Source organism: Plectropomus leopardus, chromosome 3, assembly GCF_008729295.1.
Source record: "Plectropomus leopardus isolate mb chromosome 3, YSFRI_Pleo_2.0, whole genome shotgun sequence".
Taxonomy (NCBI): domain Eukaryota; kingdom Metazoa; phylum Chordata; class Actinopteri; order Perciformes; family Serranidae; genus Plectropomus; species Plectropomus leopardus.
The window spans coordinates 31,762,891-31,788,773 of record NC_056465.1 but is presented as its reverse complement, the minus strand read 5'-3'; the positions used below and the strand labels follow the sequence as shown (position 1 = coordinate 31,788,773).

The 25,883-nt window shown below is 36.5% G+C and overlaps 1 protein-coding gene across 8 annotated transcripts in view; it reads right to left on the bottom strand.

Moving 5' to 3' along the window:
• clocka (clock circadian regulator a) overlaps positions 1-23,163 on the bottom strand; it is a 35,415-nt gene extending 12,252 nt beyond the window's left edge. For 5 of the 8 annotated variants that reach the window (XM_042483134.1, XM_042483175.1, XM_042483156.1 and 2 more), the window contains exons 1-9: positions 23,089-23,163; positions 12,237-12,323; positions 2,258-2,491; positions 2,056-2,147; positions 1,590-1,649; positions 1,117-1,265; positions 920-1,011; positions 721-810; positions 423-543 (exon numbers count right to left, since the gene is read on the bottom strand). In XM_042483134.1, the coding sequence (XP_042339068.1) occupies positions 423-543; positions 721-810; positions 920-1,011; positions 1,117-1,265; positions 1,590-1,649; positions 2,056-2,075 (532 nt within the window). In that variant the 5' untranslated portion in view covers positions 2,076-2,147; positions 2,258-2,491; positions 12,237-12,323; positions 23,089-23,163. Of the gene's footprint in view, positions 1-422; positions 544-720; positions 811-919; positions 1,012-1,116; positions 1,266-1,589; positions 1,650-2,055; positions 2,148-2,257; positions 2,492-12,236; positions 12,324-22,508; positions 22,596-22,748; positions 22,768-23,088 lie in introns of those variants that run through there. The other 3 variants (XM_042483152.1, XM_042483146.1, XM_042483141.1) reach the window with 3 other exon arrangements.
• Positions 23,164-25,883: the final 2,720 nt, after the last annotated feature.

The window sequence follows — 25,883 nt, the reverse complement described above, 5'->3', positions numbered from 1 at the left end:
TAATGTCTGGTCGCAAGAGAATAAAGTGGATGAAATGTGATTGAGACTCACTTAGCAATGGGAAATCAGACACTGCCCTGTGCACATCTTCTATTTAAATCTTCTAGACATGGTTGACCCTTAACATCCTAGATAAAGGTATTGTACTGGATAGACGGACCTTGTTGGGAGCCATAAGGACACAAGACTGATGCAAATTCAAAAAATGCACTGCAGAAATTGAATGATGCCATCAGGAGCCCAAAGAACCAGATGAAATTTTCATAGTAGCTGCTGATTTTAATCGACTCAGCCTTAAACTCCAAAGATTTAGCAGGATCAAGGACAAATGAAATTTCGTTTTTTAAACCTTGCTTAAAAATGACTACTAAATCTACCTTCTACCTTCTATAAAGCTAATGTAAATAAAAGATTCCTCTTACTTTTCAGATATTCGGGTGTCAGCGTCTCTCCTTCCATGATATGAGAGGACAGAGCCTTGTACACATCTGAATGCTCACCCATAGGCAGGAAGTTCAACAGATTCTGATCCACAAGATCAGACTGAAACACAAAAAAATATCTTTAACACGAATGAATTTTTGAGCATGTGCAGCTCAAAACACTTAGCAAGTAACAGTGTATCAAACAGCTGGCACTGTTGACATTTGGACTTTGAAGTAGTCTTGAAATATTCTGAAACTGTAATACTATTTTGTTGTTAATTAAATTTATACTCACAGGTAAGTGTTCTAGTAGGGATGTCACACTCTCAGAGGCATAGATTATATTCCCATTAGTCATGATTGCAAGAAAAAATCCATCTAATGCCTGACAGAAACAAAACACACTCTTTTAATTCACTCATAATCCTGCATGTAAACACGATGACAAGTTAAGACTACTGTGCGCTCCATGTTCAGCAGAGCTCTAAGCTCACCTCCAACATCAGCTGAGTGAACTCTTCATTACTAAGAAAAGGAGGCTTCCAGTCTTGTCTGATCTCGGTCGACTCCGACTGAGCAGCAATTTCTGGTAAACAAGACATAAAACACTTGAACAAACTGTTCAGCTGAGGTCTGTGAACCACAGCTGTCTGAGTAAAAGCGATCTCTGGCTGTCTGCAGAGCTCCTCACCTTTGTGTTTGTGCAGAAAGTCAATGCTCTTCTGCAAAATAGTGGACTTGTCCATCTTGCGGGTGTTGCCCGGCAACATGGTGCCCAGTTCCTTGATGAGGACATTGAACTGGTCTCTGCGTTTCTTCTCAGACTTGTTACGGGACACACTGTGGGTGTAAACACAATGACATAAATGCTAACATAGAACAGTTTGGACAATGGTCAACACTAAATAAGCAATGCTGCATCATTGTGAGTGCTCCGAAAAAATGCAACTACATTCATTTTGGGTAAAATAATAATGCTTTCCACAAGTAACTTAAGTCATTTTCAAAAGATCGTTTTTTGCATATCAGGTTTCTTATTATTACTTTTCGTCGGGGTTTTACAGCAGCAAAATTAGCCTGATGGCTAACCCTGGCACATTTACAGAAATGCTGCTTAATGTTAATAAAATATAAATGAAATGAACACAACGACTGCAACCTTACCGTTTTGCTTTGTCCTTTTCATCTTCTTCCATTAACCCATCAAAGATACTGCTGTCATCCCTGCAGAGCGAACACACCAGCAGTTGTTATCCAATATTTGTTCTGCAATAATCTTTGATAAGAGAGTCCCTGTTTATCCTACATTTTTATTTTGGGGTATAAGTGGGAAAGTATAAAACCGAATAAAAAGATTTTGAACACTGCATCCCTCAAGGGAATTTTATCAAGTGCTGAAACAATTAGTTTGACCAAAATCAACAGCAATTGTGATGAACAATAAGTCATCATTTAGCAAAAACATCACAGTAAATTGAATACATGTTTTTTTTGTTTTGTTTTGTTTTTTTAGTTGTATTGTTCATAGGAGGGGGAAAATGTGTTTTTGGACATTTCTTAGACAACAAAAGTATTAGAAATTAATAAGAAAAACAAACTAAATGCAGATAACTCAAAAAGTCTGACTCACCGGTCGATGCTTGAGGTCATTTTGTATCCTGTTCAGGGTCGCAGTGTTGGAGAGGGGTCTTTTAATCGTGAGGTAGACATTTGTGAATGAACCTTTTAGGAAAAAAACAACATGATTTTACAACTTTCAACAGGTTCATCACCTCCCACTGGTTTAAAACATCAGACAAATACAAAATGAGATTGCAAAAACTAAATCTTACCTTACTGACAGTGCAGCCAGTCCTGTGAGAGGATGAGGAAGTTGCTGCTGGATGAAGGCAGGGTGCGTGCAGACACACTGTGGCGATGGGGGAAGTGGAGCTCTGTGAGTCTTGGAGGAAAGTCACTGAAAGTTTCCTCAATCAGAGGGCAGAAAGTTGACGAGAAGTCTTCAATGAGCTGAGTTTTTCGTCTGCTCTGGGTGTGAGTGTGGCACATGGCAGCAACATCAGAGTCTGTGAGAGGTTAAAAAAAACACACATTGTCATTTTTTAAATACAGACACGATCAGTGTGTCCCGCAGATCAGCATATGAAAGGCAGAACGCAGAGTACCAAAGAGAGGTTGGATAAGGAGAAAAGATTGATGCATGAGATTTGATTAATTACACCCATGCCACTCAAATAAAGCTGTCTGGTCGGTCTCATATGGGAGAAAGCATGGGACATTTTTTATGCCCATGTGTGCTCTCCTACAACTCCAGATGGCCAGCTAACCCCCGACGCTCTGTGATGGACCTTTGCTTTAACAGCCCGGCTAAACTCAAAGTGATGCAGCAGCAGACTGACTTTATGTAGCTGCTTACCAAAACATTTTTTCCAATTATCTAACTTTACCAAATAAGTGAACCAAAAAAGAAAAACTGATTATAAAAGCTGAGTGGAAAGCATCCCATCTTTTAACATGATCATGTGTTATGGTAATCTGAACATCCAGAGGAGGAACAAACAGCAGAAAACAGTGAACATGGCCTCAAAAATCACAGGGAAGCCACAAAGGCATCTAAGAAGCATATACAAAGAACTCACTCAAGTTAAGTTCAAATGATTATTATTGACTCTTCTCATCCACTTCTAATTATAGTTTTATGGTTTACAGTTTATAGTTTTGCAGTTATTTTTTTCTCTTGTATGTATGTCCATCTTCATTTAATTGAAGAGCAATCTTCTTCATAAGATGTTTACGTTTCTTATAGGATACGTGCAGTTTTTCTGATTTCGATTTTAATTGTTCTATCTTTCTTTATATCTGTGTCAATGTGTATATTTGTCTCGTTGGTTTATGCTTTGTCGTGTATTCTGCAGCTGCACTCAGCACTTTTGCCCCAAGACAAATTTCCTTTGGGACAATAAAGTTAATCTTATCTTGTCATTGATCGTGCAGCTCTAGATCGGAAGCAGGTATCGTTTGACTGGAGATGATTTTATACTAATTGGTACTGGGTTATTCTGGTCCAAAGAAAATAACAATTAACAATACTCAGCCTTAGCAAAAGAGCAGATGTGTCTAATTGGCCATCACAGTAACCCACCTCAACTGGCAATACTAGTCAGTGTAAGACATTGCATGGGCACAAGCAATGAACTAAGCCTCATATTGTTAGAATCACTGCAACATATATTGTAAGAAATATTAAGATAAATTATTTCCTCATGTTTGACACCCTGTATTGAGATGTGTAAGATGAAAGCGCCTGTCTTGATTTAAATAAGTCATTAAAAAAAAGCATCTACATTCAGATACCGCACATCACAGACAGCTGACGTATTCTTCCTGTCGTCTGACTCTACTATTCTCCGTACGCAGGTAGGCCTACAATAGATTGTCAAATTAAAACGAGAAGGCCCACTGGGTCTCTAGCCTAAATTTTTGACCCATTTATTTCATGAACCAGTTACCGTCAGAACCTGTGTGGGAGGTTTTCTTGCCATAATGGCCTATTTGTGCTGGTGAGAAAATCCCTTCAGTGTTTCTCTGCTGTGTATCATGGTACATTACATTTTCATTACCATACAAGTGTTTCAGATAAAATGTTACTATAGTTTTTCCCATTTCTGAGATGTATGCTTAAGTCGTTTAAGCTAATATATACATACAAAAATATTTAAATGAAGGTCTGTTATTGTGAAAAGTATTTGGTTAAGCCTTATAACACATTCATATACAATCAAGGTAAACCCCCAAAACACCAAACCAAGCCATCACACACACACACATCACAAAATGGGGCTGTTTCTTCATTTGATTTTATTATTTTTGCTTTGTTCGGTTTGTTTTTATTTTCATATTCAATAGCACAATACAGTGTCAGTAGTTTTACCTCTACTGACTTTCGTGATCTTGATCATTAGATGTAAGGTAGTCATAAAACCTAGTCCAGCTGACCTAAATCAGTGTTTTTCTCATCTTGTTATTCCAACAAAATTAAACATTTTTAATATTTCCGCAAGTTTTTAGTCTTGGCTCATATAAATAGTGAAGTCCAATCACGTCAGCACTGTCAACAACCAATAGCTGCGCTCTCTCCAGCATCTCACAAGAAGCAGCAAGCAGAGTGGACAGTCCACATGGAGGGGACTCCTGGGAGGCGCAAGAATGTAAACAAGTCTCTGTTCTTTTGGACTGTGGAAAAGGAGGAGAAACTGGTGGACTTGTGGAGTTGAAAAGAGTGTCTGGGATTTAGAGTGTATCTGGTTCACTTTTACTGAAAAATCTTAATTTTTGAAATGGTTTACCTCTCATTCCCATGGTCTCCTCCCAATAAAACAATGCAGCAAACAAACAGAGGCTGGTAGCAAGTTGAGGTGACAAAATCCAAAATGTAAAGTTTCTCTTCATGGATTATATTGATGCAGAATTGACAAGAATACTGTCAGCATCTGACACTTTTTATGTTGTTTTCCTAGACTTATGTGTTTTTGCAGACATGTAACTAATTGTTGTTGATATGTCATATTTCTTGAAGGGAGTTTGGCGCAGTATTTTCCGGGAGGAGCAGGATGGAAATAATCTCTAAAGGAATCCAGTTGTAGTTTTGCGAATAGTGACCCTTCAGCATCCCCAGTCTTTTCAACATCTTATAGTGCAACTAAAAACTCACACATTATAATGTGAGAGGGTGTCTGACTATTTTTTCAAAATAATAAAGTAAACAAACATACATATATTTTTATATGGCTATTATCACAATTCCACTTAGCAGCATTACAATAAACCCTGAAAGTCTGCCGCATATCATGCTCTCTGTTTCTGGTAACTGTGTGACAGCTGATGTAAACAAAGGATCGGGCAGGACACATGTTCAAAACAACCGATCCCGATCATTTAAAAGATGCGTTGATCGGGCCTGATACTGATCCTTCAGATCAGATCGGGATATCCCTAATAAAAAAGAAAACAATTTTTGTAGATGTGTTTGAATTAGGGGTTGACAGATAATTGACCTGGATGATTACTGGAGCCGATTTTAGGCCTTTTACCAATTACCTCTATCTGCATTTTGCTTAAATGATTGCTGATATAAATAATCAAAAAGTGCAAAGAAAGTTTTACTTTGTAAAACCCCATGGATCTATTTTTATTTCTTCTATCTTTTTTTTACTTGACTTTATAAAAAAAGTTGCTGGGAACTTGCTGTATATGACGCTGAAAGTTTTGATTAAACATTTGCTAAAGGCATTTAAACAAAGTTTTGTGATGGAGTTTGTTATATTCCAAATTCTAAATATTGACAGAAAGATTTTCATTTTTATTGTAAATGCATATTGGTTCCAAATATCGGTTATTGTCTCATTAACTACTAATAATCGGCATCAGCACTGGAAAAACGATTTTAGTCGACACCTGGTTTAAATCAATTTACTGCCAAGTTCATAAAAAAAAAGGACAGGAAGTAAGCACTTAGTATTTACACCTTCATGTTAAGGAACGCATGCCAAAAATGACAGTAAAAGGAGGAGTAGGGTTTATAATGGTCCGTTGACTTTCAGCTATGCAGTGTTATTTTACTGCTCACTGCGTGTGACTGTTTTGAAACTAACACAGACTGGGAGCCTTATCTCCGATTACAGTTTGTCAACACAAGCCGTGCACTTTGCGGCAACATTATAAAGGGAGTGGAGAGTTGTAGTAAAGAGCTTTATCTAGACACTTGTTACCTACTTAAAAACAGATGCAAAGAGCTATTCTGCTCCACTATGTGGACCGCAGAACAGGATTGAAAAAAGGGAAAAATGCCAGGAAATTTAAAAACAAAACAAAAAAAGAAATTTAATGAAAGCCAAATAAGAGGAAGGAAAATGTTGTGTATATCAGTATCAGCGGTGGTTGCAGCAGTAGCAGCAGCGCAGTCAGTGAGCGTTGTGTAAGCGTGAGAGCAGAGGTTGTATAACTGTGATGTCATCCGTGCTTCACTGACCTGCTGGCCCAATGACCTACTTTCCTCCTCCTCCGATCTAACTTAATCACAGCTCCACAGGCAACACCTTCCTGTTCTTACCAATAACACCACACTCCCTGTCAACACAAATCCTTTAAAAGCCAACCATTTTACGCAGCCAGTACATTCATAAAAGGTGTGAGCAGGGAATCACGCTGTCTGCAGATCACATTTCTTCATTTAATCACATGGCATGCAAAGATGCCAGAGCCTCAGTGGGCACAGACTTCAAGGAAAAAGCCTTGCAGACGTGTAAAAGTGCTGAATTTTCAACAGCTCATTATCAGTTTTTAGTAATGTCAACAGTTTAGATAAGCACACATATTCAGATTAACACAATTTACACACGCAGAAGTATTCTTCATCCTAAAATGTGTCAAATCACACCCAAAACACTCTTTTATCATCATTTTTCTATCTCTCACACAGCATTGTGAAGTATCTGTTGAGTGTGTGTGCGTATGTGGGTGTGTGCACGCATACTCAGATGTAGGGCAGCAGAGCTCTGAGGATATGAGTCACTCTGAAGTGGATCTATGGCGCCGCTTGTCACGCACCCCGCCACACCCCGCACTGAGATGCCAGCACAGCAACAGTGCCAATGGGCAACACCATAGCAACACGGGCCTCACCGTGCGGAGTGAAAATAGCCCGGCTGAATTCCTCCGAAGCTGATACTCCCTCCATCATACACAGAGTTATCAGACTATAAGGCTAAGACTGTGGATGTGAAACACTGTGACAGATCGAGCTGTGCAGCGCCGCAGGAACACGTGTCATGTAAATATTACTGTCATGTTTTCTCATGCTGTGGCCATCATTCTGCATCATTTAGGGGAAACCAATCATAAGCAATCCCTCCCATCCTTATTGTATTATGAAGCAGATTCCCTCCATCAGGGAGAGTGCTTTTACTATTAAATTAGGTTGAACAAAGAGAGAATACAACAGAGGTAAACGGCTTTCTCTTATGAATCAGGAAGCCCGGAAATTCAAATAAAAGGCGACATATCAAATGAACCCCGTGATGAAAATCCTAATGTGAACCAAAGAGCAGTAATCAATATCCACCAGGGATGCAGCTTTTCTACTTTTATGCTCCACCACACAGGATAATATCACTGTGTATTAGATGTTGCTCTAATGAGGGCAGAAAGTACTTGTTGATATGCAAAGGAGCAGCAGCCCTCCGTGCAGAGGCGGGCTAAAGCCCTCAAACAGCCTTTTCTTTACAATAGTTCGTTTTTATCCACAATAGAACCAAATCAAGCTTTTCTATTTTGCTGAAAACAGCTAAATAAATATGTTTTCTATCATACAACTGACAACAGCACAGTTGTTTTTTTTTTTGTTTTTTTTTTCAAAATTATCATCTAAGGAACTTGAATATGTGCACATTCAATGGCCATCCATTTAATAGTTGTTGCCATATTTCAGTTTGTTTTTTTTTTTTTACCAGGCTGGTGGCCCACAGACAGACCGCCATCGCTATCACCAGAGCTTGCCTCTATTATAGCTAACACAAAATGCATAATTACACAAATACATATATACACATGCACAAATCTGACAGTCATCCAAATTTATCATCTCAGTATACTCAACAAGTAAGTTCCCTTAAAGTTATCAGTGCATCAGATCAGGTGACCTTCTGGTCTTGCTGAGGTTTGGCGAGTAGCAGACATAACTCACCAGTTAAGGGGCTATTCAATCAACTTGAGTGCTTTCTCAGGCCATAACAAACTGAGGACTGTCTAGACTTTTTATATTTTAGTAGGGAAAAAAGATGACATATTCCACGTACAAAGCCCTATTTTTTGTTTGTTTTGTTGTTGTTGTTTTTTTTTTTTTTTTTTTAGTATTAGTATTAGTATTTTTTTAGTATTTCTCTATGGAGTTGATCATAATAGTCATCAATTAATTGCTATATTATTATTATTGTTTAATTATTAATTATTATTATTATTATTGCTATATTCCAAAAGTGCCTCAAATTATCTGACAATGTTACTGTTAAATTTTCTAAAAAGGGACATTTTTTCTGCAACTTTAAACCCTGTGTGCAGACAGTATTGTCTGGCAGGTCTTGTATCACATGATTAGGTAAACTCTGGTGTCATAGCAACCCTTGTGTTTTCTTCATCATCTACGTCACACCCTGACACCTGAGAGCAGGGGATTTGTGAACCCTCAATGAATCCAGGTGTCACAACAGAGACCTCAGCTTTTACAGCATTTCCAGAAAGACATTGAGGCAAATTAAGGCCATACATTCTCTAAAACCCTCATTGTTTTTTTTTTCACAACAATAAAATAGCTGTTTTAAGAAAATCTTATTGATAGAAAACACGTCTTCAAAGGCAAACTTTTTTTGCACCTTTATTAGAAAGGACCGCAGCAGAGTAAAAGGGGGAAGAGAGGGGATGACATGCAGCAAAGGGCCACGGGTTTTTGATTCTTAAAAAATGATTCTGACATTTTTTTCCCTTAAAAATGTTGGCTGAATTTTTTTAAAGAAAAACTGGTGTTTGGTTTTTTTTTTTCTCTTTCAAATTTTTGGCAATTTTTAAGAAAAAATATTTGACTTTTTTTTTTTTTACTTTTTTATAGAAAAAAATGCCTCTCTAACCCATGGCATGTTTTCTTTAAAAGTCACCAAAAATTACACCATTTGTCACAGCCAGAAACTGTAAAAAACAGATATAATTGTTGGATTTTCAAATTTCTGATGGTTCTTGAACACATCATGTCTTATTATACAGGTTTGTTTAAAAAAAAAAAAAAAAAAAGTTAAGTGTATATTTAGTTTTCCAAAACTTTTCCAGGCCTGGAATTTGGTATTTGCAAATTCCAAGATTTCTCCAGGTTTTTCATGATAGGAACACTGATACAGTCTATAGCAAAACTGCTTTGGTACTCAGGTCGGAGCAAACGAGGGGGGGGTGTTGGGGGATGGGGGTTGTTTCTCATCCTGCTCCAAGTGTTGGGAAATATCAAGGATAATGTTATGCAGATTTTAACATCCGGCAAGCAAAAGAGTCGCTGCCAAGGAGGTCACATAAATCAACAAAAAACACACCTACGAATAAATTACTCAGTCACACATCCTGTCTGAGGCAGCATCAAGGCCTGCACATCCTGGTGGCATCCACAAGATGTGAATCCCTTAGTGGTGTCCTCGTGACTGGGATGTGAGATGACATGGAGGATGGTTTTAATAATGTCATGGTCATTTGGACTGTGAGCAGTAAAATACACAACACAAGCTTGTTGACTCTGCCCACCACACTGCTGCACGGTTGTACCAACCGAACCCTCGACACTGGGCAGCCAGCTGTGTTTCCACTCAAAGCGCATACATCCACAGGCCCGGCAGCACAAAATGGGTCTTTGTTTTGCATTTTCACTCCACAGCCCACAGACAGGAATGTTTGAGAGGCAAGCAGCAGTGGCTGGCAGGGGCCCCTCGACTGCTGCTGGCCTCCTGTCCCAGCGGAGCAGGAACTCAGCCAGGGGCCTCACACTGATGCCAAGTGGGTCATTGGAGTTCAGAAGGACGACTGGCAGCACAAGAGAAGCAATCAAGAATGACTACAGACCCGCAGCCCTGGAAGACCACAGTCTATGATCAAAACATATTACCGACGCGTAATCAACAATATTTAATCTGGTATACAACTCAATTTTGTAGCTTGTAGTTTCCCAAAAGACTTTGCACCACATTATATTTTACTCTATTGATCAATGTGTCAAAGGCAAAATCGCACTTTATTGACTGCCGATAATCGGAGAAAAACAGAGTACTTCCTTTGCTCTGCCACTGCATGATCTTAACACCATTCATCAGGCAGAATTCACAAACAACTGATACAAAACCTGACCACCGCACAAGACCCATTTTGACATACACTACTAATGCAATACTTTCATTTTTTCTGTTTCAACTTGTCAATTCATCAATTAGTCGACAGAAAGTAAATCAACGTTTTCAAGAACTGATACACTGTTGAGCAAACATGCAACACAGTGGCATCTCGGAAGGATTTGCTGATTTTGTTTGCAGAATAAACATGTTGTTCTAAATCAGTTACAAAAAAATGTTAGTTTCAGCCATAGTTGACATCATGTTTGAAAATAACCTCAAACTGAAAAGTTGCCCGCTTGGGAATTCATGAACAATTTCCAACGAGGCATATTGGCAGTGAAAGCACACAAGAGTTTGTAACATTCTCACGCACAACATTTTTCTCTAAAGCACGTCAACCTATTATGAGAGACTAGAGAGAAAAGTTTCAAATGCTATACAGTTTCAAGATGCAAATATGACTTTCTAAAAGGAACTACGGGAAACTGAAAATTCGTCCAGTGTTACAGACTGTCCTTTTATACCAAAGGCAAGTAAAGCATGCAAAGCCTGGTCTTGTGTGTGACATGCTGAATATTTTTGTGAGGAATGTGGATGTAATGGTCAGGGTTAAACAAAGTTGTTTTTTTATAGCAGAGATATATGCATTTAAGCCCTTAAGTCATTACTGTGAATTGGCAACTCCACATTTTACACATCAAATTCGGTTTACAGGTCTTTGGGGGCAGGGGCTTGCACAGTACATCGCACATGCCATGAATGCAGAAATATTTATTGTAACATAAAAACACGACTTTCAAGAGAAAGAGAGAGACATAATTGATTGATGGTGATAATAATAATAACAATAATAATAATAACAATAATAAGAATAATAATAATAATAATAATAATAATAACAATTATAATAATAAAAAAATCATAAAATCCCATATCTCATGTCTAAGCATCATTAAAACTTTTGAAAGATTTATTTAAGATATTTCAATACCAATTAAGGTTTTGCTCATTTATTCATTCATTAATTCATTGTCCGTAACTGCTTATCTTTGTAAGGGTCGCAGGGGGGACTGGAGCCTATCCCAGCTGTCATGGGGCGACAGGTGGGGTACACCCTGGACAGGTCACCAGACTATCGAAGGGATGACACATATAGACAACCAGTCACACTCACATTCACACCTACGGGCAATTGAGTGTCCCCAATAAACCTAACCTGCATGTCTCTGGGATGTGGGAGGAAGCCAGAGAACCTGGAGAAAACCAACGCAGACACGGGGAGAACATGCAAACTCTGCACAGAGGGGCCCCCGTCCATGGTCCCCAACCTGGGTTCAATCCGGGGACCCTCTTGCTGTGAGGCGACAGTGCTAACCACTACACCACCATGTCGTTAATTAAGGCTTTATAGTTAGATTAATTAATCAAGTGCTTTTTAGGACTTTTTGAGGATCCACGGGAACTCTGGCTCTAGATGCAGCCCTTTTTTGTACTGAGCCTCGGGACTTATATAAACAATAACAAGCACAAACAGCTTGCAAACACAGCAGTATGAGCAATACCAACTTATAAAGAGCATCAGCAGATGCAAGGAATATTAAAGCTTTTCCATGATAATATCTCATCATGAGAAAATGATTCGAAATGCTCTGATGACTCAGTCAACATCATTTCAATTCCATATTCATTATATTCAGGAGAAACATCGACAGGCCGCAGATCAAAAATAGAACATTACTGAAAGGATGTATAATGTCTCTGTAATAGCTGCTGATGAATTAGGCTTCAAAAGACTTAATTAGCCAAGACTGTCCATCCCCTAATCTGACTGACCCAAAAACAGACCGCTGCTAAAACCAAGACCGAAATTCAGAAGGTGAAGCCCAAGTTGTCTTACCTTTTATCTTTGAGTGATGGTTAATTAAGTAGCTGCTTCACCTCATGACGGATGACTCTGAGGCTGCTTCTTGTCTGAATTCTTCACCTGTTGAATAGAAAGAGAGAAGCTAGATTTACAAATGAGTGGCTCACAGCAAAGAAACTCACATTACTCAATCAGAACTAAAACATCTGGGTCATCGTGAGCCTCCCACAGCACTGCAGGGATAAGAGAATAGCTCCAAACACACACACTCGGGCGTCTCACTGAAGTTCATTCATTCACAGCCCGAGCCCCTGGCCATCAGCTGGGAGAGGATTTACTTCCAGGCAAGGTAAACAGAAGCATCTGCTCCTTGAAGTGCATTATTATAAAGCTGTGTGTCATCATTATAAATAGTGATGCTCAAGGTGTGTGAGTATGCAAGTGAGTGTGCAATAGTGTGTCTGAGCAGTGCAACTTGGATATTTTATTACCTTCCTCACTAACAAGAACTTTGTCATACTAGCACCTACAAACAGTGTCATAAAATGCTGTTGATAAGCTATTCATGATAATATACTGGACTCATACTACAACATTACTAATATGCTGGCTTCCTGTTGTATTCTTTGTAGGGGTTGAACGATATTGGTTTTTCAGGGCCGATACTGATTATTCGTAGTTTATGAGACTTATAAACAATATTAGGAGCCAAAATGCATTTACAATAAAAATAAAAATCTTTGTCAAAATTTAGAAATTGGAATATAAAAATCTCCAACACAAAACTTTGTTTAAGTACCTTGAGCAAATGTTTAATCAAATATAAGAAGTTTAACATCATATACAGCAAGATCCCAACAACTTTTTTTTAAAGTCAAGTAAAAAGGGAAAAAAGGGGGGGAAAGTGGATATATCGATATCAGTATCAGTTAAAGGCAAAATGTCATTTATTGGCATATCAGATATTGGCAAAAAATCCAATAGCTTGCGTCCCTAAAAAAAAATAATTATGACTAATAAATAGTGAAAGGTAGTCAGGTGATGGAGACAAGCGAGTAAAGAAAGAAACAAATAATTTAGAGGTGCTGGATTATTATCATTATTATCATGATATTATAATTTGTTCATTATCAACATGCTATCAATATATCATTTTTAATATCTCAGTTGTTGTCAATACCCCTAATCTAAACAAAAAAATATTACATTTTTAATATTATAAAACAGAAATGCTGCAAATCCTTACATATAAGAGACTGGAATGGCACTTTTTTTGACAAATTGATTAAACAATTATTGATTAGCAAAAGTGTTAATTTTCTGTTAACAAAATATATTAATCAACTCATTGTTTCACCACTAAATGTATATTTCCAGTTAATTTTTTTTTTTTTTATTTCTGTAGGCTAAATTACTTAACCTCATTGCAATTACATTATTGTCTTAATACTCTTGTAAATGACAACATCTTTTGTTAAAACAATCAGTGTCAGCTTTCAAAATAGCCAATTTCATTTGCTAATGTCTAATGTGAGCACTGAGGAGCTATCACCGATGACAGTGATGTTACAGATAACACAGATGCACCTCTACCCTGTCAAATTTTAGGGAACACCCAATAGACTTGACCCATTTTTTCTCGATCATAGTAAAATCAGATAGTGTCACTCTTTCGATTGCCCCTGATCTTCATGTAGGTCAACTTTTCCCCTATTTTTTTACAAGAAACAACTGCTCTAGAGTGACTGTTACTTTTGTTTTTAAAGGTGGCACATATTATGTGTATGCATACTTCACTACCTGTATTTGTGTTTGCAGAGGGTGGATTGTGTTGTGAAATATATTATTTTTCTTCATGTGTCTACATGCGTGATGCGTATCCACATATGTGGTTCAGTCCATAGACTAAAGAAAAGAAGTGGACGAAGCCTCCAGGTCTGAAAGTGAAGCCAGTGTGGAGATGCCTTAAACCTGCATCCTCTCTAATTAAAGACACTCTTAGGACCAAAAAACTTAATAAGCAGCGGCAAGCTTATTGCAATGATTACATTTTTCTACGGTCAGAGGCGTGTTCATGCATTTCATGCGCAAATAAAATCTTCCTAGCATAGGTCAACATGTCACAAGAGTTAAATGACTCGTTTCTGATTGTCTGCCAGTATTTTTCAGCCGCAATTTACCTCTAAAAGTCAAACTATCCAAAAATTTTAGTTTTGCTGTACTTGGCCAGAGACATAAATGGCTGCAGCTTGGTATCTCGATATTTTCAAATCTCCTCAAAATCACTTCATAAATGTTAGAACTGGGAGATAAAATAAACATTACAATTGTATTTTTTTAAAACAAAACTCCCTCTTTGATGTAACAATATTGTAGGAATGACTATTGGTACTTTGAAAAATATTAACAAAATTCCATTTTTGATTAACAACCATTAGTAATGTAGATATAATGAAATGGGTAAAGGCAACTATTAAAACGAGGAGAACTGTCTGATAAGTTGAGAACATTGTATCACTTTACAGAGATGCAACCTTTAAAATCAGGCAAAAACATTTTTTTTCATATCACAATAAAACAATAACCAATATCTAAGACAATATATATAGTGTCATATCTCAACATGACATATCTTTATATTGCCCAGCCCTGATTAACACTAATTTAAAAGTTCAGAAAGTCTTCCTCTTCGCCTCGTCAGGTAGCATTACCGTGTCATCTTCGCACACACTGAGACACGCTAAGGAGTTTTGTCAAGTAATGGAACATTATTTTAATGGTTTAGTTGGTGATGAAGTGCATTAGGCCATGCACATAAATAGTCTGGGTGCTGATTTGTGCTTTTGAAAGGAAGAATGCACTCAGAGAAAGGTCGCTCTGACAGAAACAATACTGTGTTGCAGAGGGATTTCTCCGCAGCTGATGTCGCTATCAGTGGATGTTTTTTTTTTTTTTTAGAGCTCGGAGAAACAAAACAGTAAAGTGAAACCAGTAGAAGCTATCATTGTGAATGCCTAGTCTGTGTATTTACTGGCATAATGAGCTCATTAATAACAACAACTTTTCTAATGCTTTGTTTTCATAAGAACTAAGTAAAAAAAAGTGCGTTCGATTTTCACAGGAGTACATATTATTATTAATTCAATGCAAGAAATTTGCATTTTTACGAACTTCAATTTAACGTTTTACCAGTATCACTTGTGGAAGAATTTCAAGGATAATGCTTGTATTATTATATCTCAGCAAAGTGATGCCATAACACTCTATTGTTGTCCAAAAACACATTAAAAACACATAAAAGCTGCCTTGGGTGACTTATTCCTTCATTAAAATGAACAAGGTCAGAGCACTGTCAGTTGTCTGAAGGTGTGTTATGTGTCATATCTGTTAACAAATCATCTCTGCAGTGAATGGCTATCAAACGCCTTTGGGGTACAAACAAATGATACTGTATGTAATAAATAATTTATTGAAAGTTTTTTTTACAGGGTTTTAAACACTGCAACAGTGTTAAAAAAGGGAGCAGCAAAGTATAACATAGCTGTTGTATAAATCCATTTGATATGTGTTAAATTAAAATGACAGATTATTTATTGAAATTTGTCTTCCCTTATTAACGTCACAGCTAATATTTGTTGAATCTTTATCTGTCTTGATTCTACTGCTAAAGTCCTTCACTAAAATTTTGAGGTATTCCATTTGTACTCAATTTTATGCTACTTTATACTACCACTACACTACATTTCAAAAAAATACTGCATGTGTGACATAATGTTTAATCTGTAAATTCTCCCTAACTACTCCCTATGATTTAAAATCGTCATACAATATACAATAAGATACTGTGAGCATAATGAAGTCCAGTACGTCAGCACAATTCATTTCAATATCTCAACAAAAAGCATTAATAACTGCGTGTGAAGCAGACTAAATACTGGTGATACAAGATTATCTGCAGCAGGGCCGTGAAAGGGGAAACGTCAGTCTGTAGCCACAACAAGGCTCTACTGATGAAGTCAGCATACTTACTGGCAGTCATGATGACACAGTCACATGCCGTCTCCTAAATCCGTAGACGATAACATTAAGAAGAATGCTAGACGTGGTCAATCTGATATTCTACACAAAGATATATCAAACACTGAAGTACTGGGACAATGAACAGTTATTCTTTTTCATTTAAGATTAAATTACTTTTATTATTAAAGCAAAACTCAAGACTGTCACTGCTGGATGAGTGCCATCTTATCAAACTCTGCTCTAAGTAACAACCTCACATGTGTAACCCATCATCAGTCAGGTCTAGGGATGTCACTAGAATCAATACTTGGGTACCAAGTTGATAATAACTTTCTGAAAATGTTACAGTACTCGTTTTTCTCCTGTACCCTCGATACATTTACATTATGCTGCAATCACCAACGACGTGACGAGGCTCTGAGCATCTTCGTTCCAGGTGCAGGAATTTGAAAATTTTCTACTATGTGTAAAATGCTCATCACTTTTTTACAAGCCGCCCAGTCAAAGAGGAGAGGTGCAACAAATAGCCTATAACAAACACCAACTGTCACGTCTTATAAATACATGTATCGTCACATGTACAAGAGCTGAACAACAATGGAGGAGAAATATCTTAATACCTGAAGGTTATCTATTACTTCATGTTTTCTCACACATAGACTAGTATTTTGCATTCAAGGCTGATTTTTTATTATTAATACAATAAAATTTAATTGAATTTCATTTACATGTTTTGGATTTATTGTTGTTTTCTTTTTTTACCATGGTATCGAATTGGTTATTGAGAATCATGGAATTTCATTGGTATTGCTATTAGGGATGCATGAAATTGGATTTTGTTACTGATATCTGATACGCAGATAAACAACAACTCAATTGGCTGATCACTAATGCCAGTATCAATATATACACTTTTTTCTTCACCTAAATTTAGTGATCATCAGGTCTTTTCTGTTGTGGAATTAACATCATATTATGTATTCTCTTATTGTGATGGCCCATCAGTGAATGAAGACATGAAATGCAATGCTTTTAGTGTGTGTAATAATAATTATTGTGCAAAATAAGACAAATATTGTAACTTAGGGTTGATGTATTGTACATGTACACTTTGTCAATTTAAAAAAAAAAGGATTCCTAATTGCTACTGACTGCTAGTATCTTGATAGGTCTTCGATAGAAAAGATAAAACCCTCTTCTATTCTGTTACCTTCGAGCATGATAAGTAACAACTGCAAGACCTCACATGATGTCAAAGTCAGGGTCACCTCTGGTGAAGACCTCTGGTGTCAAAACACAAAGTTAAGTCTTTAACCTCATGATAGCAGGTCAGACAAACTGTAGCAGTCATATGGTCAACCTTGACTGACAAAATGCGCTATGTAAAATGCTATTTCAGGGACTGTAAAGCATGATAACCTTCTTATAAATCTGACTGCACATATTTTAGCACATGAAATCTCTCTCTGATATTCACAGAAGGAAGATTACCATGAGGTGATGACACTAGAAGTCACACTTGAGACACCATGAATATACAATTTAAATTTAAAGCCACTGCACAAAACCAAAGGCCCTAATGTTTACGCAGCTATAGAGTTGTCTTTTTATTCCACCTGAGCTGCAGAAGCATAACAGAAACTGCAATATAAAAAATGGCAGAATGTATGAATTTGAGGCATTTGTACTTCACTTGAGTATTTTATTTTCATGCCACTTTACACTTTTACTCCACTACAGGGGACTAATGTACTTTTTACTTTACTACATTTGTCTGAAAGCTTTGGTTGCTTTACAAATTAAGATTTTTGCATGAAAAAGCATAAGAGGTGTTTATAAAATATGATGTTTTGTTATTAACTCACCAAACAGTTTACACAACTACAGCTGCAACAATTAGTTGCGTAATCAATTAGTCAATTCACAGGAAAACTCTTTTTTTGTTTGCATTATTTGTGGGGGTTTGTTTTTTTTTTCTTCTTTTTAAAAGTTTGAGTTTGTTTTTTTTTCCTCTACTTACTCTTTAATAATTTTGAGATTTGGGGTCTTTTCTTAAATTGGGCACTTTTACTTTTAATACTACAGTACAATTTCCTAATTATACTTGCTTACTTTAACTTAAGTAACTTTTTTAGTGCAGGCCTTTACTTTTAACAGAGTTAGACCTTTTTTAAGTAAAAGATCTGAATACTTCTTCCACCACTGGATATACATTACTGCAAATTCCCAAACTTTAGCATTCATTAACAAGTCTCTAATCAGAAAAACAGTGTCCCGGTCTGCTGCTGACTATCAGTATCAACTCTGGATGTACAGAAATGGTAGTACAACCTCCACTTCTTATCAGCCTACTGAACGGCTCAGGCTGGGAGCTTGCATGAGTCCACAGCCGGAGAACATCACAGCTGAATCCACGCAGGCTCCTCTGTATCAGAAGAGCCTGATATGACAGGCGTGTAGTAATTACATTATTAGGCGTAGAGCGCAATAATGTAATCTGTATGTGTTTCTCTCCCCCTCGTTGTCTGACAGTGTTGTCAGTCCCACCCCCTCCTCTGTTTGAGGAAAACATGCCAGTGCTCTGCTGCCAAGCTTGCCCACTATTTTGTCAGAACTGCTTCCATATAATACACAAAACACGCATTAACTGTGTATACAGGGTTCCCACACAATTTCATGGACAACATTTCAAAAACATTTCCGTGACATAAATAACTTTTGCCCCACTTGCCCAAAATTTTGCAAATATGTCAAATTTAAGCTGTATTCACACATACTTTATCTAGTGAAAAACGTGAAGGAAGAAAGGGAACACGGGGAGAAAATAGAGATGTATGTGATGATAACCAAAACAATGTCACATGTCAACACATATTAAAGTAAATTACATTGGCAGATACAGAAAATGAATTTTCTGTTATACTTGGAGGGTTATTTATAGAAGATTACTGCAACTATTTCATTACACACAACAAAATTCTGTGACTTTTCAAAAACTTTCCATGGTTTTTTAACCTTTGAAATCTGGATCAACAGATTGCTTGTGCTGTGTTAAGATGCCTTTCACAAGTATTTTGAGTACTTAGCAAATTGGTTAGATTTCTTTAGCAAAGAAATGAGCAAATTTAGAATTTAAAAAAAAAATCTACAGAAAAATGTCCAGAAAATTATATATATTAAAAATTATGGGGGTTTTTTTGTATTATTATTTTGAGGTGACTTTCTTGATAATTTGGGTAATTTAGGTTACTTATATTTTTTCCATTTTTGAAAAAAATCAAGCCAATTTGCTTAGGTTTCAAAGGGATACTATTTAAATTACCTTTCCAAAACTTTTAATGATTTTCACTTATTCCATGAATTTCCAGGCCTGGAAAACAAATAAACAAATTCCATGACTTTTCCAAATTTTTCATGACTATGGGAACCCTGTGTGTGTGTGTATATATATATATATATATATATATGAGAGCACTTGTAAAACTTGATAAACATACTCTAATGTCTAAAATATGCTGAGCAACAATGAAACACAATAGATTAGGCTTGTAGTAATTATCTGCCAAAGCAGTTGCCTCCCCTCACCTGCAGCCAGCCGCTGTGCCAACAACAAAGAAAGTGTCAAAGTATTTTTCCATGCTCCTCCTACAGCTCCAACAACTCGGTATAGTAAAAATGACTAAATGACTAAATGACTGTGTGGTGAGTAAACAAGGTATTATTCATTATCAATGGCTTCTCGGAAACTGTGGCTGTCTAATTTCCACTAAAAATAATCAACATGTAGCTAAAATAATGACATACTGTAAAATACTTTTTTTACAGACATGTTAAGCTTGTAGGAAACATGATGTTGAAATTTGTCTAGTTTTTCTTCATGAAATCAAACTGCATTATAATGGGACTTAAAACAGAAATCATCACTGGCTTCAACATTTTTTAGAACTTATTTTTGGAAGACATGACTTGATGAATAGCCTACTGATGTATTAGTCAGCTCTTCTACTATCAAATGACACTTAAAAAAATGTTACCAGTCTTTCATGATTTCATTTAACCCTAGATCAACATCAGTTTTCATGTGCTGCATTTAGACACATTTTACATTTAAACCTCTGAAACCTGACACAATTGATTTGATTTCTTTTAAATACAGGAAAAAAACATAATGAGCATGACAAGGAAAAATTATCTGAAAGTTAGCTGGGGAGAATTAATAGATATGCTAAAAAATTGAGAAAAATGTCCAGAAAACTATATTTATGATTCTTAAAATTATGTTACAGAAAAAAATTAGGTTTTTTCTGTTGAGGCTATTTGTTTTTGTCTTTTCTCTCTTTTTAATTTTCTTGTAACTTCTAACTTATTTCTTGGTAATTTTTGGGCCATGTGTTGTGTTAAGTTGCTCACCACTGGCTTTCTTGAAAATATCTTTATGAAGAAATCAAGCATATTCACTTAGGGTTCAAGGGGTGAATAAAAATCAAACCAAAGTAGATGTTAAAAAGTTTGATTAAAAATAAAGACTTCATCGCATTACATCATTGCATCATGTTGTGTACCAGATCACATCATGTTGCAATAAGTCTGAATTAAATTATACAGAATCTGCTGCATCAGGCATTAAGGGTCCTAAAGGGAGTTTCAGGGGGTCCACAGAAAACTGGGGCATAGTTTATCGTCACTGTTTATTCACTATGAGCTAAAGAGTCACTATTTTGATCATAGGTTTCATTTCTTCCACAGTTATCTCCTCAAATTTAATTATCAACAATAGAAATTAAGGTTTAATTACATCTGACAACCACAATCTTAGATTGAGGTCCATAAATTACCCAATGTGTGTCAATTTAAGGGTCCTTAACACTGTTGCTGCACAATTAATCACAATATTATCAAAACTGAAATACAGCCATGTGCAATATCCAAATCACAGTAGCTATGCATTTTTGATAAAGGTAAAGTGTGTCACAAAATAACATTATAAATGAAGAATTGTGGTGCTACAGAGATGCCCCGGCCAATAAATCACACTCCAGACTTAAAGCTTTTGTTTGGTTTAGATCCTGCCACAAACCACATCATCGTTCATATGTTGTTTTTCATTGATAATAATTGCTTAAAAGTTGCCACTAAAATAGCGGCTCATATCAGAATATCTGTCAAATAATCTTAATCTTTTTTGGGAGGCATATTGTACTACTTGACACACAAAAGGCTGAAAACCACTGGGTTGTGTAAAGTTTGCTTTACTAACCAGAAGTATATTTGAAAAAAAGTAAATAAGAAATTCTATTACCTATTACTTCCTTTAACCCAAATTGGCTTTTCTTTGAAAAACACAGGAAAAAGTTACAAGAAAATCACATGAAATTCAGTACAATACAGAAAAGAGAAGAAAAGAGTTAAAAGAAAGGAAAGAAAAATGGCAAAAAGAAAAAAAACAACAACAAAAATGTACAAATGTACAGATAACATAATGATAATAAATATGGTTTTCTGGACATTTTCCCTATTTTTTAAATTATTATTATTACCTTCCAGTGATCTCTCTCTCTCTCTCTCTCTTTAATTTCCAGGTCATTTTCTGGTCACCTTTTCCTGATTTCTTGCAGCTTTATGTGGGACATTTCTTACCTAGTTGCTCAGTGCCTTTTAGACATCTTTCCCAAGGAAATCAAACCAGTTTTCTCTGATTACAAAGGTTTAAAAGCCTATGAATGATAGCAACCCAAGAAAACAAATGTTCCAGGTTTCGAAGGGTTATTGTTCTCAAGGATAAACATAAAATCTGAGTTGTCATCCAAACTTTGATGCGTGAATCTGATTCAAAGACACAATACGCTATAAGTCTCAATAATTTACTGTGAAAGTACTACATAATTGGCAATACACAAAATGTATCTTGGCATCCTATTCTGTAGACATGACAGGAAATAAATTTAAATGTTTTTTTATATATATATGGTGGAGCAACAATTGCTCTTTGCTCTTTGCCGTTTGGTTTATATGCATTTTGCAAAATCACAAATAAAACATACTTGATCCCCCATATAGAGCTGAATAACTAAACATGTGAACATCTCAACAGATAGGATTCAGGTCCAAATTACACTACTGGACAAGACTGACAGATAGATCAACGAACAAATTTACTATATGATCATATCTGTTGAATGAAGAGCAGCAGAATAGAAACATGCGAAAACAAGAGTGAGGTTTTGGAGAGAAACGCAGCTGATACAGATATATTAATAAACACCGGGAGAAATAAAACAGACATACCGTTAAAAAAAGGCAGTAGATGTGGAAAACACTGTGTCGGTGAGATGTTAAGACACCTACGGTAAAGTCAGTCTTGAAGTGACAGCCCGGGTGCAGCACATCTATCCGTCTACCTCGCTGCTGCCGGTGATACCGGCCGGCACACCGGGCAGTGATTGCTAGAAGGCTAACGCCACCTAGCTTGCAAGCTAACGTCAGTTACAGCAACAAAACAACAGATTTACAGTTTGCCACACTCACTGCGACATATGACACACACTGCCATGGCAACTTCATCCGTCACACGTTAAATTGACGTTTTTTCTCCGCTGGGTAACGACTTTATATTGTAATAAAGCGAGCGTTCAACTCGTATGCAACTGTATGTGTGTCAACCCACTTTTAGCCGCGGCGCTAGCTTACATGCAGCATTAGATAAGAATGTGGGTCACCGGGCCTCTGGCCAGACTCTGTCACCAAACAAGCGCCGGCAAAACTCTTCCGTTTGCGGCTCTTCGTGTGTCGGTAGGCTGTCAAGAGGCTGGAGGTATAAGCGACAGAAACACGGAGCGGAGTTCAGCGGTGGAGATGTCACACTTACCCCGAACAGTGTCCCCTCTCATCGGGATATCCCTGCAGCCAGTGGCGCTGCTGACGGTGGACTGCGCAGGCTGAGGCAGGCTGACTGGAGCTGGAACTGGAGCCAAAAGGGCCGCTGTTACTCCAGATAACACACACATGTGTTAGAGACAGGTGATGGACATCCAGGAGTAGTTACAGTACCTGGATTTGACAGTTACACGCAATGTTATTTAATGTTACTGGAGTTTGTTTTTTTAGTTGATTCGATGTAACTAAAATCTGTCACCCTGAACCACTTGTGGAAAGGCAAAATTCAAAGTAGTCCATTAGAGCTTTTTTCCCCTAATTTTGGGACTCTCCACAAAGATAATCTGGTCTTTTTCTGTCATTTTTACAATCTAGAAAACATTATAATTCAAAATAACAGATGAGTAAGGGTTGTTTTTGTTTTTTTGAATTATTGTTTAATGCACTTTATTTGATAATTAAGTGATAGAAAGCTGTTAAAATGTAAGTATTGCCCTTGAAGCAACATAATAACATTATGGAATCCCACCAAGAAAATTTGTTTATTTAGGTTTTGTCAAATTATGACTACTACATCTATTTTATAACAAAAAACATTACAAGCATTTTTTTTCCAACTGGCATCATTCTTATCATACAAGGTTAAGCATTGCGGATGAAGTTGGGTTTTTTTCTAAACATTTCTTTATTTGGCTTAGGGGAGGAACTTTCCAACTCTAAATGGTCGTATTTTGCACTCATTTTAATGCCCTTAGAGCCCCAAAACTGGCAAGTGGGTTTGAAAAGCATATTTTCTTTAAACTTCTTCAAAATCACACTATTTATAGTAACCAGACACTATGATAAATAGTTATTTATAGTGGAGGCATTGTCATGCATTTTCCCTATGGTCACTCAGGGAGGCTCAAGGAAATCTATTTACAACTGCAGGGAGGGTCATAATATATATATGTATATATGTGTGTGTATATATGTATGTATATATATGTGTGTGTGTATATATATCTTTTAAAAGTCACATATAGTACAGTCCCTTGTTTATGTTATATGACATTTTTGTAATACGGTTTGAATGTCAGACTAATTACTGTAAATAGGCCTACTGTTGCTTAGAGTAGTTTGCTCTGCTGATTTTCACTGCAGATTTTAACATAAAATGTATATATAAGATTTGTTTTTCTACAATTTGTCTACAATGAGTATCAGACATTTTTTGACGAAGAAAAAAAAGTAAAAAAAAAAAACCCATCTTTTTTTTCTAAACCCCTTATAACATTACAGGCCCATAATGCTACTGATTTTTATGGTTATACTACTATTTAGTACACCAAACAGACAGGTAGCCTATTGTGATTCTGTGGGTTTTGTATAAGGTTTTTGTTTGTTTGCTTATTTTCATTTGGAACATAATTGAATTCAGAATAGCGAAATAGTCATGTCAAATACTGTGTTGTTTGGCAGTTTAGGTCTCCTGTCTGCTGTTTAGATGACTGATTTTGGATTAATTGGATCAGATTATTTTAACATTTTCCACATCCCTGGCGTGGTACTCATCACCATGGAAACAGCAAGAGCAGCAAACTGCAATACCACTTCTGACCACATTATTGGAATAAATGGGCTGATGGCGCTGTTTCGATATTTAGGGAGAGGGAGAGATGAAGTGGAAAAATTTGATTGTCAAGTGAATGAAAAACACTGTCACATAAAATGCAAATCTTGTTATTTAAATATTCTGCCTTTTCAGTTTCCCTCCAACATTAGGTTATTATTAAGATAAATCAAAGACAGGGGGTCTCTGTGTGATGGCATTTCAAAGTTAGGGCATATTTATTTATTGTATCTCTGTATTTAAGTATCAGAGATTTTACTGAGCAGATTTCTGTAACTTTATACAAGAAATAAAAGCAAAAAGGGGTCAAATAATTTTTTGAAATAATGCTCTACCAAAAACTTGATTTGTCCTTCTGTGGGAAAGGTAGTGAGGCTACACTATTAAGATTAAAATTTCTTAAAAACTATATTTGTAATCATTACATATTTAAAATTATTAGAATTTTTCAAGCAGTTTTTTTCAGGTATTGTTTGCCTTGTTATTTGTTTGTGTGTGTTTACTTCTTTATCTCTTTATTTTGTTTTTGTTGGTTCTGTTTTATGATTTTACAGGTGATTTTGACAGAATTTTTTACTAATTTCTTGAGAATTTTTGGGTCATTTCTTCTTTCATTGCTCATTACCTTCCTCCAATGTTTTTGATAGAAATCAAACCAGTTTGCTCAGATTTCAAATGGTTAAAGTGGGTGGCGAGTAAGCCTGCTCAGGGATGAGATGTCTATATATGCATGTATGTAGCCTATTGTGCATGCATATGTGCTCATGTTTATATTTAAGAGAGGTGCCAGGGTGGGTTTTCTGTGGCTGCCTTTTAAGCTGTTTTTCCGTTTATTTTGGTTTAGTTTATTTAATTTGATTTGTTTTATTTTGCTGCCGCAGATCCTAATATGTGGATTATTGTGTAAAGTCTATAATGCCAGTTGGTTGACATGAAGATGTGAAAATGAAAAAATAAAAGCAACACTTAATGGCACAGCGACATCTAGTGGAATTTTTTAGGATAACAGACCTAAACCAAATGGCTCAATCAGATAGACCTCAATTCAACACATTTTTCATTATGATACAGTGACTCAAAATGTGCTTTACCAAACAGTTGACCAGGACGTTAAAGGGGTAGCGTCAGCACAGAGATAATAACCTGCTTATTTACTGTATAGTAATAAAAATTGT